Source organism: Entelurus aequoreus, linkage group LG04 (assembly GCF_033978785.1).
Source record: "Entelurus aequoreus isolate RoL-2023_Sb linkage group LG04, RoL_Eaeq_v1.1, whole genome shotgun sequence".
In the NCBI taxonomy this organism is placed as follows: domain Eukaryota; kingdom Metazoa; phylum Chordata; class Actinopteri; order Syngnathiformes; family Syngnathidae; genus Entelurus; species Entelurus aequoreus.
In genome coordinates, this window is record NC_084734.1 from 12,467,264 (window position 1) to 12,489,763 (window position 22,500).

Below are 22,500 nucleotides of genomic sequence, written 5' to 3' on the forward strand. Positions count from 1 at the left end.
GCATACGTCATCATCCAAAGGAGTTTTTCAACCGGAAGTTTAGCGGGAAATTTAAAATTGCACTTTATAAGTTAACCCGGCCGTATTGGCATGTGTTGCAATGTTAAGATTTCATCATTGATTTATAAACTATCAGACTGCGTGTTCGGTAGTAGTGGGTTTTAGTAGGCCTTTAAAACTACTTTCTTCTTTAATTGACACTGTTAGTTGGGTTATATCAGAGGTGTCAAACATAATTTTATCTGTCCCGCAATAGTAAAGTATCCTTTTAAAAAAAATAACCTCCAAAATGTATTAATTTGTTCTTTAGCAGTATCATTAACCCCTCCCCTACCTTTGAGAGCTGTGTTGCTGACTAAGTAACAAACTAACAGACTGACTGAGGTAATAATAGAATTGTGTGTGGGCATGCATCGTGGCGGCCTTGTGACGGAGCGTCGGGAGGTCGGGTCTGTTGTCCACCTTTTGTCTTTTGCATCGGTGTTGGCTTAACCCGGTGGTTTGGAACATGTTGACCAAACAGGTGGAGCGGGAGTATATTTATAAACATTACCTCTGTGAGAACAGACGCAGTCCACTCTTGCAGCACCTCAGGCAAGTCTGACAGAGACGAAGCTGCGCCTCCAACTGCATGGCGACGAGATACCCGCAGCTCTTTCTTTTGGGGAAAGAAACCATGTGTTGATTGCAGTTGTGTAACTGTACTGCCAAGAAGGTTACCTTGTTTAGATACATGGACAGGGCACAATGTTGATGACGTCAGCAACGGTGGGCCATCTGGTGACTCGGTCTGAGGACCATAAAGAGTGAGATTGTCATTTAGAGAAGATAATAAGGCAGCAATAAGAACAAAAACAAATGAATTTGCCATTGAAAAAGCCTACTGTGTAAACAAGAATGGTACAACGTGACTTTTACATCACAGGCATGTGGCAGCGGGGTTCATTAATCCAGTGTTTTTCAACCACTGTGCCGTGGGGGATTGTCTAATTTCACCTATTTGGGTTACAAATATTTTTTGCAAACCAGTAATTATAGTCTGCGAATGATGTGTTGTTGTTGAGTGTCGGTGTTGTCTAGAGCAGTGTTTTTCAACCTTTTTTGAGCCAAGGCACATTTTTTTAATAAAGAAAATATGGAGGCACACCACCAGCAGAAAAGGTTCAAACATGAAACTCCACCAGGTCGTCGTGCCTTATTTTGAGTCTGTTGTTGTTTTCCTGTGTGAAGTGCTTTAGTTCCTGTCTTGCGCTGTTATTTTGGTGACTTTTCCTGTTTTGTTGTTTGTTTTCCTGTCGTAGCTTCACGCCTTCCTTTGAGTGCTATTGCCTGACCTGCTTTGTGTTAGCAATCGAGACTATTTTAAGTTGTGGGTACGCTATCCTTCTTTGTGGGGACATTGTTGATTGTCATGTCATGTACGGATGTACTTTGTGGACGCCATCTCCGCTCCACACGCTGTAAGTCTTTGCTGTCGTCCAGCATTCTGTTTTTGTTTACCTTGTCGCAAGTTCAGTTTTGCTTTCGTTTTGCATAGCCATCCCTAAGCTTCAGTGCCTTTTCCTTTCCCTTTTGTTAATTTTTGGTTTAATCATTGCATACCATTTTACCTGCACGCCGTTGTGCTTTGCATATTGGGATCACAACAAACCATCCTCGACGCGTTCCGACTTCTATAAAGCAATGAACTACCTGCTGCCACCTACTGACGTGGAGTATTACATGGTTAACCTGCCGAGCTCTACACAGCACAGACACTCGTTAACGGCATATTATTTGCAGATTATAATGATTGATTTGCAAAAAAATATTTTTTGGGACCAATTAGGTGAAGTTGCAAATTTTCCCACGGCACACCAGACAATATCTCACCGCGGCACAGTGGTTGAAAAACACTGGTCTAGAGCTCGGCAGAGTAACCGTGTAATACTCTTCCATATCAGTAGGTGGCAGCCGGTAGCTAATTGCTTTGTAGATGTCGGAAACAGCGGGAGGCAGAGTGCAGGTAAAATTGTGTCTAATGCTTAAACCAAAAATAAACAAAAGGTGAGTGCACCTAAGAAAAGGCATTGAATATTAAGGAAGGCTATGCAGAACGAAACTAAAACTGAACTGGCTACAAAGTAAATGAAACAGAATGCTGGACGACAGCAAAGACTTACTGCGGAGCAAAGACGGCGTCCACAATGTACATCCGAACATGACGTGACAATCGACAATGTCCCCACAAAGAAGGATACAGACAACTAAAATCTTATTGATTGCTAAAACAAAGTAGATGCAGGAAATATCGCTGAAAGGAAGACATGAAACTGCTACAGGAAACTACAAAAAAAAGAGAAAAAGCCACCAAAATAGGAGCGCAAGACAAGAAGTAAAACACTACACACAGGAAAACAGCAAAAAAACTCAAAATAATCAGGGTGTGATGTGACAGGTGGTGACAGTACACCTACTTTGAGACAAGAGCTATAGTGAAGTCATATCCAACAATTGCGACAACGACTTTTTACTGTCAACTGAGTTTCGTTTTTTAATGATTTCTGCTGGTGGTGTGTCTCCGCATTTTTTCAACCCAAAAAATGTGCCTTGGTTCAAAAAAGGTTGAAAAACACTGCATTCATCAATGACGTCATCATAACATTCAACCACTATGTTGACTATACAGCACCCCCCGCGACCCTAAAAGGGACAAGCGGTAGAAAAATGGATGGATATAAGTCGCCAAAAAAAAAAAACAATGCTAGCTGGGGTTAGCATTAAGCACTCGAACGCCGGTCAACGCACGCTAACTACAATACGAACAAATTGCAAACAAAGCGTGACAAAAAAGACATTAGTCTGCTTGAACTTTCAACAAAGGCGGTAATGTTGACGGAAAATATACCTACCAAAAATGACTGGGTTTCATAAGTTTCTGTGAAGTTGCGTAAACGCCGTTGGCAAGTGTCACTCGGACCGGAAATGGGAATAACGACGCCTTCAAAATACAGCACAAGAATGTTATCTGGTCATTCCGGTTTTGACAAAAAAAGTACCGTAAAATGCTTCAGAATAACTTCTCACCCATGAATTGTTGCGAAATGATCACATGTTTTGAGTCAATTTGTTTCACCATTCACTTTGGAATATGTTTTATTACACCGGAACCAGATTGAATATTGGCACTTGACGCACACACACACACACACGCACACACACACACTACACGCTTTTAGTCTATATAGCTTGACACGTGTCTGCCACCAAACGCGAATACCTTGTTTGTAGACGAATTTAAAAATGTATATATGTAATAAGACAACTACACTGGCCAAAAATCAACAATAGTTTCAATAACAAAATGGTACGGTCACGTGTCTATGTCAACCAATAGCATCGCTTTCCTTCATAGGGAAATCGTCAACGTGTTAGGACTGTCGCAAAATCTCAGCCTGTCAATAGGATACAACGGCGCAACAAAAAAAAAAAGCTCTGTGAATGTTTTTTTTTTTTTTTTAACTAAATTGTTTCCACCAACCAGGAATCAGGGAAGTTATTTTGTAAATAGTATTTACTTCCTCTTCCCTCCTGGTTTATTTTGTTTAACTCTCTGTTGAGGAACGCTCCCTGCCCTTTCGCGGAAGAGAAAGCAAGATACAGGTGAGTCTCCATACAGGATGACTCTCCATACAGGTGACATACAGGCTTCTCCATACAGGTGACATACAGGCTGACTCTCCATACAGGTGACATACAGGCTGACTCTCCATACAGGTGACATACAGGCTTCTCCATACAGGTGACATACAGGCTGACTCTCCATACAGGTGACATACAGGCTGACTCTCCATACAGGTGACTCTCCATACAGGTGAGTAGTATTCCTGTCATTCAAGACCGTTTATAATCTTTAAAGTTATACACAAACATAGTCTGACCTTATTAATAACGTGGTATTTGAATGTCACAATTAAATGACCAGTATTTAGAATGAATTTACATCCATTTTGTGTACAGTCTGTTTTTATACATTTGCACAAAGACTAATATACAGTCATTTATACTGTCTTGCTATACACATAATGTTTTTAAGATTGTAAAATATTATCTGATAAAGCTTGTAATAGCAATAAATGTGCACTTTGGACCTCCTTGATGACTTCTTAAAGGGGAACTGCACTTTTTTGGGGGGGGGGGGGGGGGATTTTGCCTATTGTTCACAATCATGAGAGACAAGAAAACAAAAGTTTTTTTTGTTTTTTTTTGTATTTTAACATGTTAAATCGTCTCGTTCTATGTGACGAGCAATGCAGCTAAGGGGAGCAATCAATTCTGCCTCTAAATCAGGGGTGTCAAACTCATTTTAGATGGAGAAAAATCTACTCCCAAGTGTTAAAATCACGGCGCGATAACTTAAAAATAAAGACAACTTCAGATTGTTTTCTTTGCTTAAAAATAGAACAAGCACATTCTGAAAATGTACAAATTAGAGATGTCCGATAATGGCTTTTTTCCCGATATCCGATATTGTCCAACTCTTAATTACCGATACCGATATCAACCGAACCTGTGGAATTAACACATTACCGTATTTTTCCGAGTATAAGTCGCACCTGCCGAAAATGCATATTAAAGAAGGAAAAAAAACATATATAAGTCGCACTGGAGTATACACTACCGTTCAAAAGTTTGGGGTCACATTAAAATGTCCTTATTTTTGAAGGAAAAGCACTGTACTTTTCAATGAAGATAACTTTAAACTAGTCTTAACTTTAAAGAAATACACTCTATACATTGCTAATGTGGTAAATGACTATTCTAGCTGCAAATGTCTGGTTTTTGGTGCAATATCTACATAGGTGTATAGAGGCCCATTTCCAGCAACTATCACTCCAGTGTTCTAATGGTACAATGTGTTTGCTCATTGGCTCAGAAGGCTAATTGATGATTAAAAAACCCTTGTGCAATCATGTTCACACATCTGAAAACAGTTTAGCTCGTTACAGAAGCTACAAAACTGACCTTAATGTGAGCAGATTGAGTTTCTGGAGCATCACATTTGTGGGGTCAATCAAACGCTCAAAATGGCCAGAAAAAGAGAACTGTCATCTGAAACTCGACAGTCTATTCTTGTTCTTAGAAATGAAGTCTATTCCACAAAATTGTTTGGGTGACCCCAAACTTTTGAACGGTAGTGTAAGTCGCATTTTTGGGGTAAATTTATTTGATAAAACCCAACACCAAGAATAGACATTTGAAAGGCAATTTAAAATAAATAAAGAATAGTGAACAACAGGCTGAATAAGTGTACGTCAAGGGTGTCCAAACTTTTTCCACTGAGGGCCGCACACGGAAAAATTTAAACATGCGGGGGCCATTTTGATATTTTTCATTTTCAAACCATAACAAAATATATGGATTTTTTTTTTTAACCTTTAGGGCTCCCGGGGACCATAAAGGGTCTCAGTCATTAAAACGTTAAAAATAAGTCAAATTATTATTATTATTTTTTATTTAACGCTTACAGTAAATCTCTATATCAACTTCAGGTTGATTTTCTGTCAAAGACAACTTTGTTTTTTATAGCAAAACTGGAAATATGCAGTGTTTAGTAGTTAGAGCTCTAAAAGATCAATCATGCAGGTCACCATTGATTTTAATTCTTTAATATTTTTGAGTAATCACAGTGAAAATATTAATAAAATCCCACTAAATAAATTTGGGATCCAAAAGGTCCCCCACTCATAAAGTGATACATTTTTATTATTTTTTTAAAAACTTTCAACACTTAAGTTACGAGATCAACTTCAGATATGTCTGTCGATTTTACGTATGAACTATTATTTTGTTTGTTTTTATGCTCTTTTGTCAAAAAAAACTTTGATGTTTTTGTATGGCAACCACACAATATATGCAACATTTTTTTCCACATAAAACATTTTAAAGTGACATTTTTTAAGTAATTGGAGCCTTGAATAGGTCAATAATTGATTATAACATAGATTTTTTGTCTTTTTTTTTTTGAGCAATGGCAAAAAAAATAAAAATAAAGAAAGACAAAATAAAAAAAACAGCCTGCATGGCAGCTTTGTGTCAACATTGCAACTTGTTCTCGTTAGATTTCACCTCATTCCACTTGTTTAAATGCTTTTTTTAATTATTGCAATACTATCTATTTTGCAATTTTTGCAGAATGTGTAGCTGCGGGCCGCAAATGGCCCCCGGGCCGCACTTTGGACATCCCTGGTGTAAGTTTTATAACCAACTGAGAACGTGTCTGGTATGTTAACGTAACATATGGTAAGAGTCATTTAAATAACTATAACATATAGAACATGCTATACGTTTACCAAACAATCTGTCAATCCTAATCGCTAAATCCCATGAAATCTTATACGTCTAGTCTCTTACGTGAATGAGCTAAATAATATTATTTGATATTTTACGGTAATGTGTTAATAATTTCACACATAAGTCGCACCCCCGCCAAACTATGAAAAAAAATGCGACTTATAGTCCGAAAAATACGGTATTATGCCTGATTTTGTTGTGATGCCGCTGGATGCATTAAACAATGTAACAATATTTTCCAAAATAAATCAACTCAAGTTATGGAAAAAAAATGCCAACGTGGCACTGCCATATTTATTATTGATGTCAAAAAGTGCTTCTTTTTTTTTTAACATGCCTCAAAACAGCAGCTTGGAATTTGGGACATGCTCTCCCTGAGAGAGCATGAGGAGGTTGAGGTGGGCGGGATGGGGGGGAGCTAGCGGGGGGTGTATATTGTAGCGTCCCGGAAGAGTTAGTGCTGCAAGGGGTTCTGGGTATTTGTTCTGTTGTGTTTATGTTGTGTTACGGTGCGGATGTTCTCCCGAAATGTGTTTGTCATTCTTGTTTGGTGTGGGTTCACAGTGTGGCGCATATTTGTAACAGTGTTAAAGTTGTTTATACGGTCACCCTCAGTGTGACCTGTATGGCTGTTGACCAAGTATGCCTTGCATTCACTTGTGTGTGTGAAAAGTCGTAGATATGTGATTGGGCCGGCACGCAAAGGCAGTGCCTTTAAGGTTTATTGGCGCTCTGTACTTCTCCCTACGTCCGTGTACACAGCGGGGTTTTAAAAAGTTATACATTTTTCTTTTTGAAACCAATACCGATAATTTTCGATATTACATTTTAAAGCATTTATCGGCCAATAATATCGGCAGTCCGATATTATCGGACATCTCTAGTACAAATCATAATGTTGGGTGTTTTTTTTTTTTTTTTTACACTTACATGATGCGGTTAATAGTATTCCATCTTTATTTGTCATTATTTATACTTTCTGAATAAATGATGTGATAATGTTCATTAGTCAACTCATTGGTGTTCATTTTCAATCCATCAAGATCAAAAAGTAATATCAAAATCAAATTACAGAATGTTATTTATGTAGTTTGCTCATTTTCCTCGACTGGTGCACTAACATATATATTTTTTTCATATGTAGCATCGTCTACAAAGATACAAAGAATTGCTATTGCGACATCTAGTGGACACATTTAATCATTTTTCCTTTAAAAAATTTCCGCTCATTTTCATACTTGGCAAACTCATCCCGCAGGCCGGATAAAACCTGTTTGCGGGCCGTACGTTTGACACCCCTGCTCTAAATCACTTTAAAAATGCATCCAAAAACTGCCGACAATACTTCATTTGCGTTCCGTTACCTATTAATAACCAAACTGTAGCGACATTGTTATTGTAAGAGCGAACACTGAGGAACTCTTTTTCTAGCGTACTTACACATAAATGCGCCAGGGAAGGAAGTCCCACTGTTGATTAAAATAACCAAAATATGGTAAATATTGAACCTATCACATACTGTTATGAAGGTGTCTGTTAATACATTATATATATACTTGCAGTGTGTATATTGTACATATTACATATTGTTATGAAGGTGTCTGTTACTACATTATATATACTTGCAGTGTGTATATTGTACATATTACATATTGTTATGAAGGTGTCTGTTACTACATTATATATATACTTGCAGTGTGTATATTGTACATATTACATATTGTTATGAAGGTGTCTGTTACTATATTATATATATACTTGCAGTGTGTATATTGTACATATTACATATTGTTATGAAGGTGTCTGTTACTACATTATATATATACTTGCAGTGTGTATATTGTACATATTACATATTGTTATGAAGGTGTCTGTTACTACATTATACATATACTTGCAGTGTGTATATTGTACATATTACATATTGTTATGAAGGTGTCTGTTACTACATTATACATATACTTGCAGTGTGTATATTGTACATATTACATATTGTTATGAAGGTGTCTGTTACTACATTATATATATACTTGCAGTGTGTATATTGTACATATTACATATTGTTATGAAGGTGTCTGTTACTACATTATACATATACTTGCAGTGTGTATGTTGTACATATTACATATTGTTATGAAGGTGTCTGTTACTACATTATATATATACTTGCAGTGTGTATATTGTACATATTACATATTGTTTTGAAGGTGTCTGTTACTACATTATATATATACTTGCAGTGTGTATATTGTACATATTACATATTGTTATGAAGGGGTCTGTTACTACATTATATATACTTGCAGTGTGTATATTGTACATATTACATATTGTTATGAAGGTGTCTGTTACTACATTATATATATACTTGCAGTGTGTATATTGTACATATTACATATTGTTATGAAGGTGTCTGTTACTACATTGTATATATACTTGCAGTGTGTATATTGTACATATTACATATTGTTATGAAGGTGTCTGTTACTACATTATATATATATACTTGCAGTGTGTATATTGTACATATTACATATTGTTATGAAGGTGTCTGTTACTACATTATATATATATACTTGCAGTGTGTATATTGTACATATTACATATTGTTATGAAGGTGTCTGTTACTACATTATATATATACTTGCAGTGTGTATATTGTACATATTACATATTGTTATGAAGGTGTCTGTTACTACATTATATATATACTTGCAGTGTGTATATTGTAAATATTACATATTGTTATGAAGGTGTCTGTTACTACATTATATATATATACTTGCAGTGTGTATATTGTACATATTACATATTGTTATGAAGGTGTCTGTTACTACATTATATATATATACTTGCAGTGTGTATATTGTACATATTACATATTGTTATGAAGGTGTCTGTTACTACATTATATATATACTTGCAGTGTGTATATTGTACATATTACATATTGTTTTGAAGGTGTCTGTTACTACATTATATATATACTTGCAGTGTGTATATTGTACATAATACATATTGTTATGAAGGTGTCTGTTACTACATTATATATACTTGCAGTGTGTATATTGTACATATTACATATTGTTATGAAGGTGTCTGTTACTACATTATATATATACTTGCAGTGTGTATATTGCACATATTACATATTGTTATGAAGGTGTCTGTTACTACATTATACATATACTTGCAGTGTGTATATTGTACATATTACATATTTTTATGAAGGTGTCTGTTACTACATTATATTTATATACTTGCAGTGTGTATATTGTACATATTACATATTGTTATGAAGGTGTCTGTTACTATATTATATATATACTTGCAGTGTGTATATTGTACATATTACATATTGTTATGAAGCTGTCTGTTACTACATTATATATATACTTGCAGTGTGTATATTGTACATATTACATATTGTTATGAAGGTGTCTGTTACTACATTATATATATACTTGCTGTGTGTATATTGTACATATTACATATTGTTATGAAGGTGTCTGTTACTACATTATATATATACTTGCAGTGTGTATATTGTACATATTACATATTGTTATGAAGGTGTCTGTTACTACATTATATATATATACTTGCAGTGTGTATATTGTACATATTACATATTGTTATGAAGGTGTCTGTTACTACATTGTATATATACTTGCAGTGTGTATATTGTACATATTACATATTGTTATGAAGGTGTCTGTTACTACATTGTATATATGCTTGCAGTGTGTATATTGTACATATTACATATTGTTATGAAGGTGTCTGTTACTACATTATATATATACTTGCAGTGTGTATATTGTACATATTACATATTGTTATGAAGGTGTCTGTTACTACATTGTATATATGCTTGCAGTGTGTATATAAAACGTTGATGGAGGGTTTTGAAGTTGTTTTAGAGACTTTGAAGGCTACAACAGTATCATCTTTAACATCCAAATAAAAAAAGACTTGTCTTTCATAATGATTGTGAATGACAGGCCACATAAAAAAAAGTGCAGTCCCCCTTTAAGTTTGTATATAATAAACAAAGCGTTGTGTGTTGTAGTAATGATGAGCACCTACATACAGTAGATGATGGACCCTGAGGTGTCTCTGCTGCTGCACTGTGGACCCTGGCGAGGTCTGCAGCAGTCCCAGGTGCAGGTGGAGCTCTCTGAAAGGTAGGATGACCCAGCATGAAGGAATGTTTCTATGGGTGAGGTGCTGGAATGTGAACTTGCAGGTTCAACCGTCAGTCGGACGCAGCTCTTGAACGTCACATCGAGGAGGTGTGGACGGCGCGGGTGTCCAAGGAGCCCTGGCTTTTCAACGGCGCCAAATTCAGGCTGCACTCCTTTCACCTGGCGCCACCTCCCGGTCTGCCGTCTGCCGCAGAGTCCTCATGTCGCACTCCGTCCTGCCAAGACTCAGCAGGGGGTGAGAGGACCGCCAGTGAGCCAGCACCGGTGCTGACTCTGCGAGTCGGACTCACGTCCTACAAGGACTACCTGGGTACCAACTGGTCCTGGCAAGTGGCGGAGCTCTGTAGACGCGGCGAGGCGGACTTCAGCAGCCGCCAAGCCCTGTTGGCCCACCCTCTAGGCGTGGGCGCCGTTATGTGCACCGACGACAGGCAGGTGGTGCTGATCAGGCGCAGCCAGAAGGTAGCGGAGGCGGGCGGGAAGCTGGACATTCCTGGTGGTCACCCAGAACCAAAGGTAAGGTCTTGTGATAGTTCTTGGTGCGTCGGTGTTGCCTCAACTGCTCATCCTCAGGCGGTGTGCCAGAGTCTGAGTGAGGAGAACATCAACATGACCCTGCTGGAGAAGAGTCCGGAAGCGGTCGTCTCCGAGCTTTTCTTATCCGTGTGTGCCGAGATTAGAGACGAGGTAAGTCCTCGTCAAACTGCGGAGGTTTTATCGCGCTCTCCTGTGGATTGCAGGGATCTTCTCAAGACTAAATAGACACTTTTTTATCTCCAGGTGAACGTTCCTCTGAGTTCCCTCGGAGAGCCTCTGCTAATGGGCTTGGCCCTCAACCACAGCAGCGCTGGGAGACCGAGCATAGAGTTCCACGTCAGGTTTGTCTCCTTTCGACACTTCTAGGAGGATGGGAAAGTTGGAAATTCCAAAAGGTTTTGGTCAAAAGGAAGCAAAAAACATGGCTGACGACATCACATGTTTAGTATTCATATATATCACATGACCCATTATAACTAGACAATAACCTTTTCCACCTCATAACTAAATAAGGTAACCAGAGGGACAAGCTGTAGAAAAATGGATGGATGGATGATAAATGCTGACATTCAGAGCAGGGTTCCCCAACCTTTTTTCTACCAGAGACCGGTTTAATGTATGCATTATTTTCAAGGACCCGCTTTCTACGTGTGGCAGATAAAAACAGCAAAAAAATTAATGTAAAGAGTAAAAAATGTTGGATTTTACCAGTTTTTTACCAAAAAAAACTGGTAAAATCCAAAATTGCCAGACTTTTACTGTAAAATATGATGGTTTTTTTAATTATTATTATTTTTTACAACATATTATTGTAAATAGAAATACAGTACCGCTGTTTACTTTTATTTTGGCAACTCAGCTGCCAGTTTTTTACCATAATAAAATGTGGTACCATAAAATCATCAACCGTGGATTTCACAGTAAAAAAACAAACAAAAAACTGACAGCTCAGTCGACAGAATTTACTGTAAAATATATGGTGTTTTTTTATGACTATTTTTTACAACATATTACTGTAAATAGAAATACAGTACCGCTGTTTAATTTTATTTTGGCAACTCAGCTGCCAGTTTTTTACCATAATAAAATGTGGTACCATAAAATCATCAACCGTGGATTTTACAGTAAAACAAAAGACAAAAAACTGACAGCTCAGTCGACAGAATTTTACTGTAAAATATATGTTTGTTTTTTTAAATTATTATTATTTTTTACAACATACTACTGTAAATAGAAATACAGTACCGCTGTTTAATTTTATTTTGGTAACTCAGCTTCCAGTTTTTTACCATAATAAAATGTGGTACCATAAAATCATCAACCGTGGATTTTACAGTAAAAAAACAAACAAAAAACTGACAGCTCAGTCGACAGAATTTACTGTAAAATATATGGTGTTTTTTTCACGACTATTTTTTACAACATATTACTGTAAATTGAAATACAGTACCGCTGTTTAATTTTATTTTGGCAACTCAGCTTCCAGTTTTTTACCATAATAAAATGTGGTGCCATAAAATCATCAACCGTGGATTTTACAGTAAAACAACAGACAAAAAACTGACAGCTCAGTCGACAGAATTTTACTGTAAAATATATGTTTGTTTTTTTAAATTATTATTATTTTTTACAACATACTACTGTAAATAGAAATACAGTACCGATGTTTAATTTTATTTTGGCAACTCAGCTTCCAGTTTTTTACCATAATAAAATGTGGTACCATAAAATCATCAACCGTGGATTTTACAGTAAAAAAACAAACAAAAAACTGACAGCTCAGTCGACAGAATTTACTGTAAAATATATGGTGGTTTTTTTTGACTATTTTTTACAACATATTACTGTAAATAGAAATACAGTACCGCTGTTTAATTTTATTTTGGCAACTCAGCTTCCAGTTTTTTACCATAATAAAATGTGGTACCATAAAATCATCAACCGTGGATTTTACAGTAGAAAAACAAACAAAAAACTGACAGCTCAGTCGACAGAATTTACTGTAAAATATATGGTGTTTTTTAATGACTATTTTTTACAACATATTACTGTAAATAGAAATACAGCACCGCTGTTTAATTTTATTTTGGCAACTCAGCTTCCAGTTTTTTCCCATAATAAAATGTGGTACCATAAAATCATCAACCGTGGATTTTACAGTAAAACAACAGACAAAAAACTGACAGCTCAGTCGACAGAATTTTACTGTAAAATATATGTTGTTGTTTTTTTAATTATTATTATTTTTTACAACATATTACTGTAAATAGAAATACAGTACCGCTGTTTACCGGTAATTGTATTTTGGCAACTCCAGCTGCCAGTTTTTTACCATAATAAAATGTGGTACCATAAAATCATCAACCGTGAATTTTACAGTAAAAAAACAAACAAAAAACTGACAGCTCAGTCGACAGAATTTTACTGTAAAATATATGGTGTTTTTTTATTTTTTTATTACTATTTTTTACAACATATTACTGTAAATAGAAATACAGTACCGCTGTTTAATTTTATTTTGGCAACTCAGCTTCCAGTTTTTTACCATAATAAAATGTGGTACCATAAAATCATCAACCGTGGATTTTACAGTAAAACAACAGACAAAAAACTGACAGCTCAGTCGACAGAATTTTACTGTAAAATATATGTTTGTTTTTTTAAATTATTATTATTTTTTACAACATACTACTGTAAATAGAAATACAGTACCGCTGTTTAATTTTATTTTGGTAACTCAGCTTCCAGTTTTTTACCATAATAAAATGTGGTACAATAAAATCATCAACCGTGGATTTTACAGTAAAAAAACAAACAAAAAACTGACAGCTCAGTCGACAGAATTTACTGTAAAATATATGGTGTTTTTTTTGGACTATTTTTTACAACATATTACTGTAAATAGAAATACAGTACCGCTGTTTAATTTTATTTTGGCAACTCAGCTTCCAGTTTTTTACCATAATAAAATGTGGTACCATAAAATCATCAACCGTGGATTTTACAGTAAAACAACAGACAAAAAACTGACAGCTCAGTCGACAGAATTTTACTGTAAAATATATGTTGTTTTTTTAATTATTATTATTTTTTACAACATATTACTGTAAATAGAAATACAGTACCGCTGTTTACCGGTAATTGTATTTTGGCAACTCCAGCTGCCAGTTTTTTACCATAATAAAATGTGGTACCATAAAATCATCAACCGTGAATTTTACAGTAAAAAAACAAACAAAAAACTGACAGCTCAGTCGACAGAATTTTACTGTAAAATATATGGTGTTTTCTTTTTTTTTTATTACTATTTTTTACAACATATTACTGTAAATAGAAATACAGTACCGCTGTTTAATTTTATTTTGGCAACTCAGCTTCCAGTTTTTTACCATAATAAAATGTGGTACCATAAAATCATCAACCGTGGATTTTACAGTAAAACAACAGACAAAAAACTGACAGCTCAGTCGACAGAATTTTACTGTAAAATATATGTTTGTTTTTTTAAATTATTATTATTTTTTACAACATACTACTGTAAATAGAAATACAGTACCGCTGTTTAATTTTATTTTGGTAACTCAGCTTCCAGTTTTTTACCATAATAAAATGTGGTACAATAAAATCATCAACCGTGGATTTTACAGTAAAAAAACAAACAAAAAACTGACAGCTCAGTCGACAGAATTTACTGTAAAATATATGGTGGTTTTTTTGGACTATTTTTTACAACATATTACTGTAAATAGAAATACAGTACCGCTGTTTAATTTTATTTTGGCAACTCAGCTTCCAGTTTTTTACCATAATAAAATGTGGTACCATAAAATCATCAACCGTGGATTTTACAGTAAAACAACAGACAAAAAACTGACAGCTCAGTCGACAGAATTTACTGTAAAATATATGGTGTTTTTTTATGACTATTTTTTACAACATATTACTGTAAATAGAAATACAGTACCGCTGTTTAATCTTATTTTGGCAACTCAGCTTCCAGTTTTTTACCATAATAAAATGTGGTACCATAAAATCATCAACCGTGGATTTTACAGTAAAAAAACAAACAAAAAACTGACAGCTCAGTCGACAGAATTTACTGTAAAATATATGGTGTTTTTTTCACGACTATTTTTTACAACATATTACTGTAAATAGAAATACAGTACCGCTGTTTAATTTTATTTTGGCAACTCAGCTTCCAGTTTTTTACCATAATAAAATGTGGTACCATAAAATCATCAACCGTGGATTTTACAGTAAAACAACAGACAAAAAACTGACAGCTCAGTCGACAGAATTTTACTGTAAAATATATGTTGTTGTTTTTTTAATTATTATTATTTTTTACAACATATTACTGTAAATAGAAATACAGTACCGCTGTTTAATTGTATTTTGGCAACTCCAGCTGCCAGTTTTTTACCATAATAAAATGTGGTACCATAAAATCATCAACCGTGAATTTTACAGTAAAAAAACAAACAAAAAACTGACAGCTCAGTCGGCAGAATTTTACTGTAAAATATATGGTGTTTTTTGTTTTTTTTATTACTATTTTTTACAACATATTACTGTAAATAGAAATACAGTACCGCTGTTTAATTTTATTTTGGCAACTCAGCTTCCAGTTTTTTACCATAATAAAATGTGGTACCATAAAATCATCAACCGTGGATTTTACAGTAAAACAAAAAACATAAAACTGACAGCTCAGTTGACAGAATTTTACTGTAAAATATATGTTGTTGTTTTTTAAATTATTATGATTTTTTACAACATATTACTGTAAATAGAAATATAGTACCGCTGTTTAATTGTATTTTGGCAACTCCAGCTGCGAGTTTTTTACCATAATAAAATGTGGTACCATAAAATCATCAACCGTGGATTTTACAGTAAAACAAAAAACATAAAACTGAGAGCTCAGTCGACAGAATTTTACTGTAAAAAAAACAAAACATTGGTCGTTTTTTTCCCCCCCAAACTTACAGTAATATGCTGTAAAAAAAACTCCCTAAATTATACAGTAAAATCTATTGGCCATTTTTAAGTGTACAATTTGACAAATAGATAGATATTGAAGTATTTATTTGGATTTTGACCAAAAAAGTTAGATAATATAATATTTGTTGTAATATTGGACACTATTTTTTTCGTTTTAGAAAATAAAGTAAAGGAAGAAAATATAAGGTATTTTATTGACGCAGGCCCCTTCTTTGGCTACCTTTAAGACCCTTCTTAAAACCCATTTTATTCACTGGCTTTTGACCCAGCATGAGACTTTAAACGGTTTTTAACTTTTTTAACTGTTTCTAACTTTTTAACTGCTTTTATTGTTCTTAAAATAATTTGTATTTGCTTTTTCAATGTGTATTTTACCTCTGTTTTAAATTTTATTTTTTTAGTCTGTCCTTTGCCTGTACTTCTTTGTGGTGTACAGCCCTTTGTTCTTCAACTGTGCTTGTTTTTAAAGGGCTTTATAAATAAAGTTGGTATGGTATTATTTCCAGGCTTTTGTGGGCCGTGGAGGGCCAGATCTGGCCCGTGGGCCTTGAGTTTGTCACCTGTGTTGTAAAGCCCTTTCCCTAATCGGGAACCCTTCCATCTGACACACACATTATGCCCTGACATGCTCAGCAAATAGCCTTGAATCCTATTTTTTAATATCCCTTGGCACAATCTAACATCCATCCATTTTCTACCGCTTGTCCCGTTCAGGGTCGCGGGGGGTGCTGGAGCCTATCTCAATTATACACACTATTAATAAAAAAATAAAATAAAAAGAGCAAATACTGTAAGTATAATAATGTAACACGAAAAAGTAGTAATGTTGACGCTAATAAAACAAGCCTCATATGCAGGCTGGGTTTTTTTTCATTAAAAAAATTAATACAATATGTTGGTTTTGAAAATGAAAAATTTGGTTTTTCAGTAAGCACAAATAAATATTTCTCCTTCATCCTTGCAGCACACACCAGAAAACTAATTCCCTCGCCCAATTACTAAACCCAAAACTAGTGACGTTGTCACGTTGTGTAAATGGTAAATAAAAAGAGAATACAATGATTTGCAAATCCTTTTCAAATTATTTTCAATTGAATAGACTGCAAAGACAATATATTTCATGTTCAAACTGGTAAACTTTGTTATTTTTTGCAAATATTAGCTCATTTGGAATTTGATGCCAGCAATATGTTTAAAAAAAGCTGGCACAAGTGGCAAAAAAGAGTGAGAAAGTTGAGGAATGCTCATCAAACACTTATTTGGAACATCCCACAGGTGAACAGGCTAATTGGGAACAGGTGGGTGCCATGATTGGGTATAAAAGCAGCTTCATTGAAATGCTCAGTCATTCACAAACAAGGACGGGGCGAGGGTCACCACTTTGTCAACAAATGCCTGAGCAAATTGTTTAAGAACAACATTTCTCAAGCAGCTATTGCTCCGTAATATCATCAAAAGGTTCGGAGAATCTGGAGAAATCATTGCACGTAAGCCATGATATTACGCACCTTGGATCCCTCAGGCGGTACTGCATCAAAAAGCGACATCAGCGTGTAAAGGATATCACCACATGGGCTCAGGAACACTTCAGAAAACCACTGTCAGTGACTACAGTTGGTCGCTACATCTGTAAGTGCAAGTCAAAACTCTACTATGCAGAGCCAACGCCATTTATCAACAACACCCAGAAACGCCGCCGGCTTCGCTGGGCCCGGGCTCATCTAAGTACTGATGCAAAGTGTATTCAATTGAATATAAGTTGAATTTGTATTCGAATTACACAACATACCAACTTCAATTTTTTTATTTTTTTTTTGCCTTGTCCTTCCACATTTCTCAACCAGCTATTGCAAGGAATTCAGGGATTTCGCCATCTACGCTCCGTAATATCATCAAAAGGTTCAGAGAATCTGGACGTAAGCATAACATTTGAATGCCCGTGGCCTTCGATCCCTCAGGCGGTACCGCATCCAAAAGCGACATCAGTGTGTAAAGGATATCACCACATGTGCTCAGGACCACTTCAGAAAACTTCAGAAATCACTGCACGTAAGCCATGATATTACGGACCTTGGATCCCTCATTCACAAACACGGACGGGGCGAGGGTCGCCACTGGTTTTCTACATGTTCCGAGCCCTTGACCTGTTTTTAGACAGTAAGAAACTTGCAGGAACCCCCCTTTTAATGACGTCCCCGTCGTCAGCCATGTTTTTGGTCTATGTTGGACTTTAAGAGGCCAAGTGGGATATTTCCGAATCCCCCCCGAATGCAGCAATAGCAACCTTGAATATAAAAAATAAATATATACCTCCCTGGTATTTTCTCACGTACCTCAACGTGTCCCTCAGGTGTTCGCTGTCATCTGCTGAAGTCAAAGAGTTGTACTGGAAAGGCGGCGCGGAGGCCAATGAGTCCACAGACATCGTCTTCCTCAGCGCAGCGGTGAGACACGTCCGCCTAAATGTTAGTTTTTTTTATGTTTGGCAAATAAGCAGTGAGGAACATTCCAACAGGAGGTGTTGGGTCTGGACAGCAGCAGCCCGCTGTGGTCGGAGCTGTGTCCCTCCGCCAAAGGAGCCGTGCTGCTCTACCAGACCGTGAAGCCCCACGTGTAAACGAAAGTGAAACCTCACATTAGATCCCCTTTAATACCTCTGAGCTTTATTACTCCTCTGCAGGGTGTTCCAACTATGCAAAGTGCATTCATGATTCCAAATCTGTACAATTAAAATATATTTTTGGAATAAAAACTTTGTTTAAAAACTGTAGTAAACACTGATTGCATATTAGAGTCCTCCTGCACACCGAATGTCCTGTTTTGTATTTACCAGTATCCACTGTTACAGTACATGGCCTGGTCGTGATAAACTGTGTTCCACTGAAATGCAAGATAAGATCAAATGAATAAAGTACATCAAATATTATATGATGCTTAGTTGATATATACTCACACAAGTGGGCTGGTGGCTCCAAGGCTGCTGCGTGTACGGCCTTGTGTCATACCACCCTGACAAGATAAACAGTCATTATTTAACAACATTATGGACAGGAAGTGACACTAAAGGTGTGAATATTATCTCACACTCGGGTTGTCCCGATATTTTCGCTACCAAAATGTTTTTCGATACTTTTCTAAATAAAGGGCACCACAAAAAATGGCATTACTGTCTTTATTTGAACAAAAAAATCTTAGGGTACATGAAAAATATGTTTATTATTGTAATTTAGTCCTTAAATAAAATAGTAGGGGTATAACGGTACGTGTATTTGTATTGAACCGTCTCGGTACGGGGGTTCCGGTTCGGTTCGGAGGTGTACCGAATGAGTTTCCACATGGACATATTAAGTAGCGTAACGCACGTTGTGTAAACCAGTGTTTTTCAACCACTGTGCCGCGGCACACTAGTGTGTCGTGAGATACAGTCTGGTGTGCCGTGGGAGACTATCTAATTTCACCTATTTGGGTTCAAAATATTTTTTGCAAACCAGTAATTATAGTCTGCAAATGATGTGTTGTTGTTGAGTGTCAGTGCTGTCTAGAGCTCGGCAGAGTAACCGTGTAATACTTTTCCTTATCAGTAGGTGGCAGCCGGTAGCTCATTGCTTTGTAGATGTCGGAAACAGCGGGAGGCAGCGTGTAGGTAAAAAGGTGTCTAATGCTTAAACCAAAAGTAAACAAAAGGTGAGTGCCCCTAAGGAAAGGCATTGAAGCTTAGAGAAGGCTATGCAGAACGAAACTAAAACTGAACCGGCTACAAAGTAAACAAAAACAGAATGCTGGACGACAGCAAAGACTTACTCTGGCGCAAAGACGGCGTCCACAATGTACATTTGAAACTGACATGACAATCAACAATATGTTAAAGAGGTTCATTTAGCCTACTAATGTGTATTTATAAATAGTTGATTTATATAGGATAAATATATATAATATATCTGAGGAAGGCTGCAGAAGCAAGATAGCCGAAACTTGTCAGGTACAAAACTTTACCTTACTAGCCTATATAAATCAACTATTTATAAAGACAATCAACAATGTTCCCACAAAGAAGGATGAAAACAACTGAACTATTCTTGATTGCTAAAACAAAGTACCGGTAGATGCGGGAAATATCGCTCAAAGGAAGACATGAAACTGCTACAGGAAAATACCAAAAAAAGACACAAAGCCACCAAAATAGGTGCGCAAGACAAGAACTAAAACACTACACAAAGGAAAACAGCAAAAAAACTCTAAATAAGTCACGGCGTGATGTGACAGGTGGTGACAGTACACCTACTTTGAGACAAGAGCTATATTGATGCATGCTTGGTTATGGTTTAAAGTCATATCCAACAATTGCGACAACGTCTTTTTACTGTCAACTGAGTTTAGTTTTTTAATGATTTCTGCTGGTGGTGTGCCTCTGGATTTTTTCAACGAAAGAAATGTGCCTTGGCTCAAAAAAGGTTGAAAAACACTGGTGTAAACAATGCACACCGAGGCACAACACACGGCATGCTAGCAGCTAACGGGCTACGATAGACTGACCATACGTCCTCTTTTCACCGGACACGTCCTCTTTTGCGGAGCTGTCAGGGCGGAGTTTCTTAAATGCCTCAAATGTCCGGCATTTTGAGTTAGGGTTGCATGTATTTTCAATGTACGTTCAGGGTTAAGAAGGGGTTAAAAACAAAACAAATTGTGCGCACAGCAGCATTGGTGAGGGAGGGACAGAGACAGAGAGAGTTATGATAAACGCGCATGCGTCGCCAGGCTCTGCTTTTTATCCATAGATTTATCAGATTTAATTTTTTATTATCTATAGCAGGAGTGTCAAAAGTGTGCCTCGGAGGCCATTTGAAGCCCACAGCTAATGTTTTAAAGGCCCACGGTACATTCTAAAAATACTATTAAAATAAACAAAAACATAACAAAAGTGAAATAAAAAAGCTGTAATTTAGAAAAAGTTGCAATGTTAACTAATAAAACAAAGCTGTTTTTTTCTCTCTTTCAAACTGTCATTGCTCAAAAGATAATATTGAATCAAAATCAATGTTATTATGAATTATTGACCTATCCAAGGTTCCCATTACTTCACATCAAATATTCCACTAAGAAAAATATTTTTGGTGGAAGATTTTGCAAATTTGGTAAATAAATAACCCAAACATGTACACTACCGTTCAAAAGTTTGGGGTCACATTGAAATGTCCTTATTGTTGAAGGAAAAGCACTGTACTTTTCAATGAAGATAACTTTAAACTAGTCTTAACTTTAAAGAAATACACTCTATACATTGCTAATGTGGTAAATGACTATTCTAGCTGCAAATGTCTGGTTTTTGGTGCAATATCTACATAGGTGTATAGAGGCCCATTTCCAGCAACTATCACTCCAGTGATCTAAGGATACAATGTGTTTGCTCATTGGCTCAGAAGGCTAATTGATGATTAGAAAACCCTTGTGCAATCATGTTCACACATCTGAAAACAGTTTAGCTCGTTACAGAAGCTACAAAACTGACCTTCCTTTGAGCAGATTGAGTTTCTGGAGCATCACATTTGTGGGGTCAATTAAACGCTCAAAATGGCCAGAAAAAGAGAACTTTCATCTGAAACTCGACAGTCTATTCTTGTTCTTAGAAATGAAGGCTATTCCACAAAATTGTTTGGGTGACCCCAAACTTTTGAACGGTAGTGTATATCTTGTTTTCTTACTGTACCGAAAATGAACCGAACCGTGACCTCTAAACCGAGGTACGTACCGAACCGAAATTTTTGTGTACCGTTACACCCCTGTAAAAGAGTGAACATACTAGACAACTTGTCTTTTAGTAGTAAGTAAACAAACAAAGACTCTTAATTAGTCTGCTGACGTATGCAGTAACATATTGTGTCATTTATCTACCGATTATTTTGGCTACCTTATGAGGGACAAACTGTAAAAACGGATTATTAATCTACTTGTTCATTTTCTGTTAATATCTGCTTATTTTCTATTTCAACATGTTCTATCTACACTTCTGTTAAAATGTAATAATCACTTATTCTTCTCTTCTTTGATACTTTACATTAGTTTTGGATGATACCACACATTTAGGTATCAATCCGATACCAAGTAGTTACAGGATCATACATTGGTCATATTCAAAGTCCTCATGAGTATATAATATGAATTTTTTAAAAAGGAAAAAAGATTTTGTTACGATAAAAAATATCAATGTATTCATAGTAGTATCGGCTAGATACACTCTTGTACTTGGTATCATTACATTGGATGTCAGGTGTAGATCCACCCATGGCGTTTGTTTACATTGTGACGCCACACATTTAGGTATTGCTCTGATACCAAGTAGTTACAGGATCATACATTGGTCATATTCAAAGTCCTCATGTGTCCAGGGACATATTTACTGACTTTATAAACATAA

The 22,500-nt window shown here is 36.0% G+C and overlaps 3 protein-coding genes across 10 annotated transcripts in view; 1 reads left to right on the top strand and 2 right to left on the bottom strand.

Annotated features, from left to right (window-relative positions):
* The window catches only part of dnajc4 (DnaJ (Hsp40) homolog, subfamily C, member 4), a 30,775-nt gene extending 27,789 nt beyond the window's left edge, over positions 1-2,986 (bottom strand). For both annotated transcript variants that reach the window (XM_062044243.1, XM_062044242.1), the window contains exons 1-3: positions 2,892-2,986; positions 721-790; positions 554-658 (exon numbers count right to left, since the gene is read on the bottom strand). In XM_062044243.1, coding sequence (XP_061900227.1) covers positions 554-633 — 80 coding nt within the window. In that variant the 5' untranslated portion in view covers positions 634-658; positions 721-790; positions 2,892-2,986. The remainder of the gene's footprint in view (positions 1-553; positions 659-720; positions 791-2,891) is intronic.
* Positions 2,987-3,431: 445 nt separating this feature from the next.
* nudt22 (nudix (nucleoside diphosphate linked moiety X)-type motif 22) lies at positions 3,432-19,252 on the top strand. 7 transcript variants are annotated; one of them, XM_062044251.1, is made up of 9 exons: positions 3,434-3,642; positions 3,676-3,700; positions 3,793-3,853; positions 10,406-10,520; positions 10,583-11,057; positions 11,115-11,228; positions 11,322-11,419; positions 18,436-18,529; positions 18,601-19,251. In XM_062044251.1, exons 4-9 carry the CDS (start codon positions 10,432-10,434, stop codon positions 18,700-18,702), a joined length of 972 nt encoding a protein of 323 aa, XP_061900235.1. In that variant the 5' UTR covers positions 3,434-3,642; positions 3,676-3,700; positions 3,793-3,853; positions 10,406-10,431; the 3' UTR covers positions 18,703-19,251. The 7 variants fall into 7 exon arrangements, with proteins under 7 accessions (XP_061900236.1, XP_061900235.1, XP_061900230.1 ...); XM_062044252.1 differs by lacking the exon at positions 3,676-3,700 and having other exon boundaries at positions 3,432-3,642; positions 3,701-3,853; positions 18,604-19,252; XM_062044246.1 differs by lacking the exon at positions 3,676-3,700 and having other exon boundaries at positions 3,701-3,853.
* The window catches only part of si:ch211-107m4.1 (heterogeneous nuclear ribonucleoprotein U-like protein 1), a 17,383-nt gene continuing 13,590 nt past the window's right edge, over positions 18,708-22,500 (bottom strand). The window contains exons 10-11 of the mRNA XM_062044244.1: positions 19,039-19,094; positions 18,708-18,965 (exon numbers count right to left, since the gene is read on the bottom strand). Coding sequence (XP_061900228.1) covers positions 18,912-18,965; positions 19,039-19,094 — 110 coding nt within the window. The 3' untranslated portion in view covers positions 18,708-18,911. The remainder of the gene's footprint in view (positions 18,966-19,038; positions 19,095-22,500) is intronic.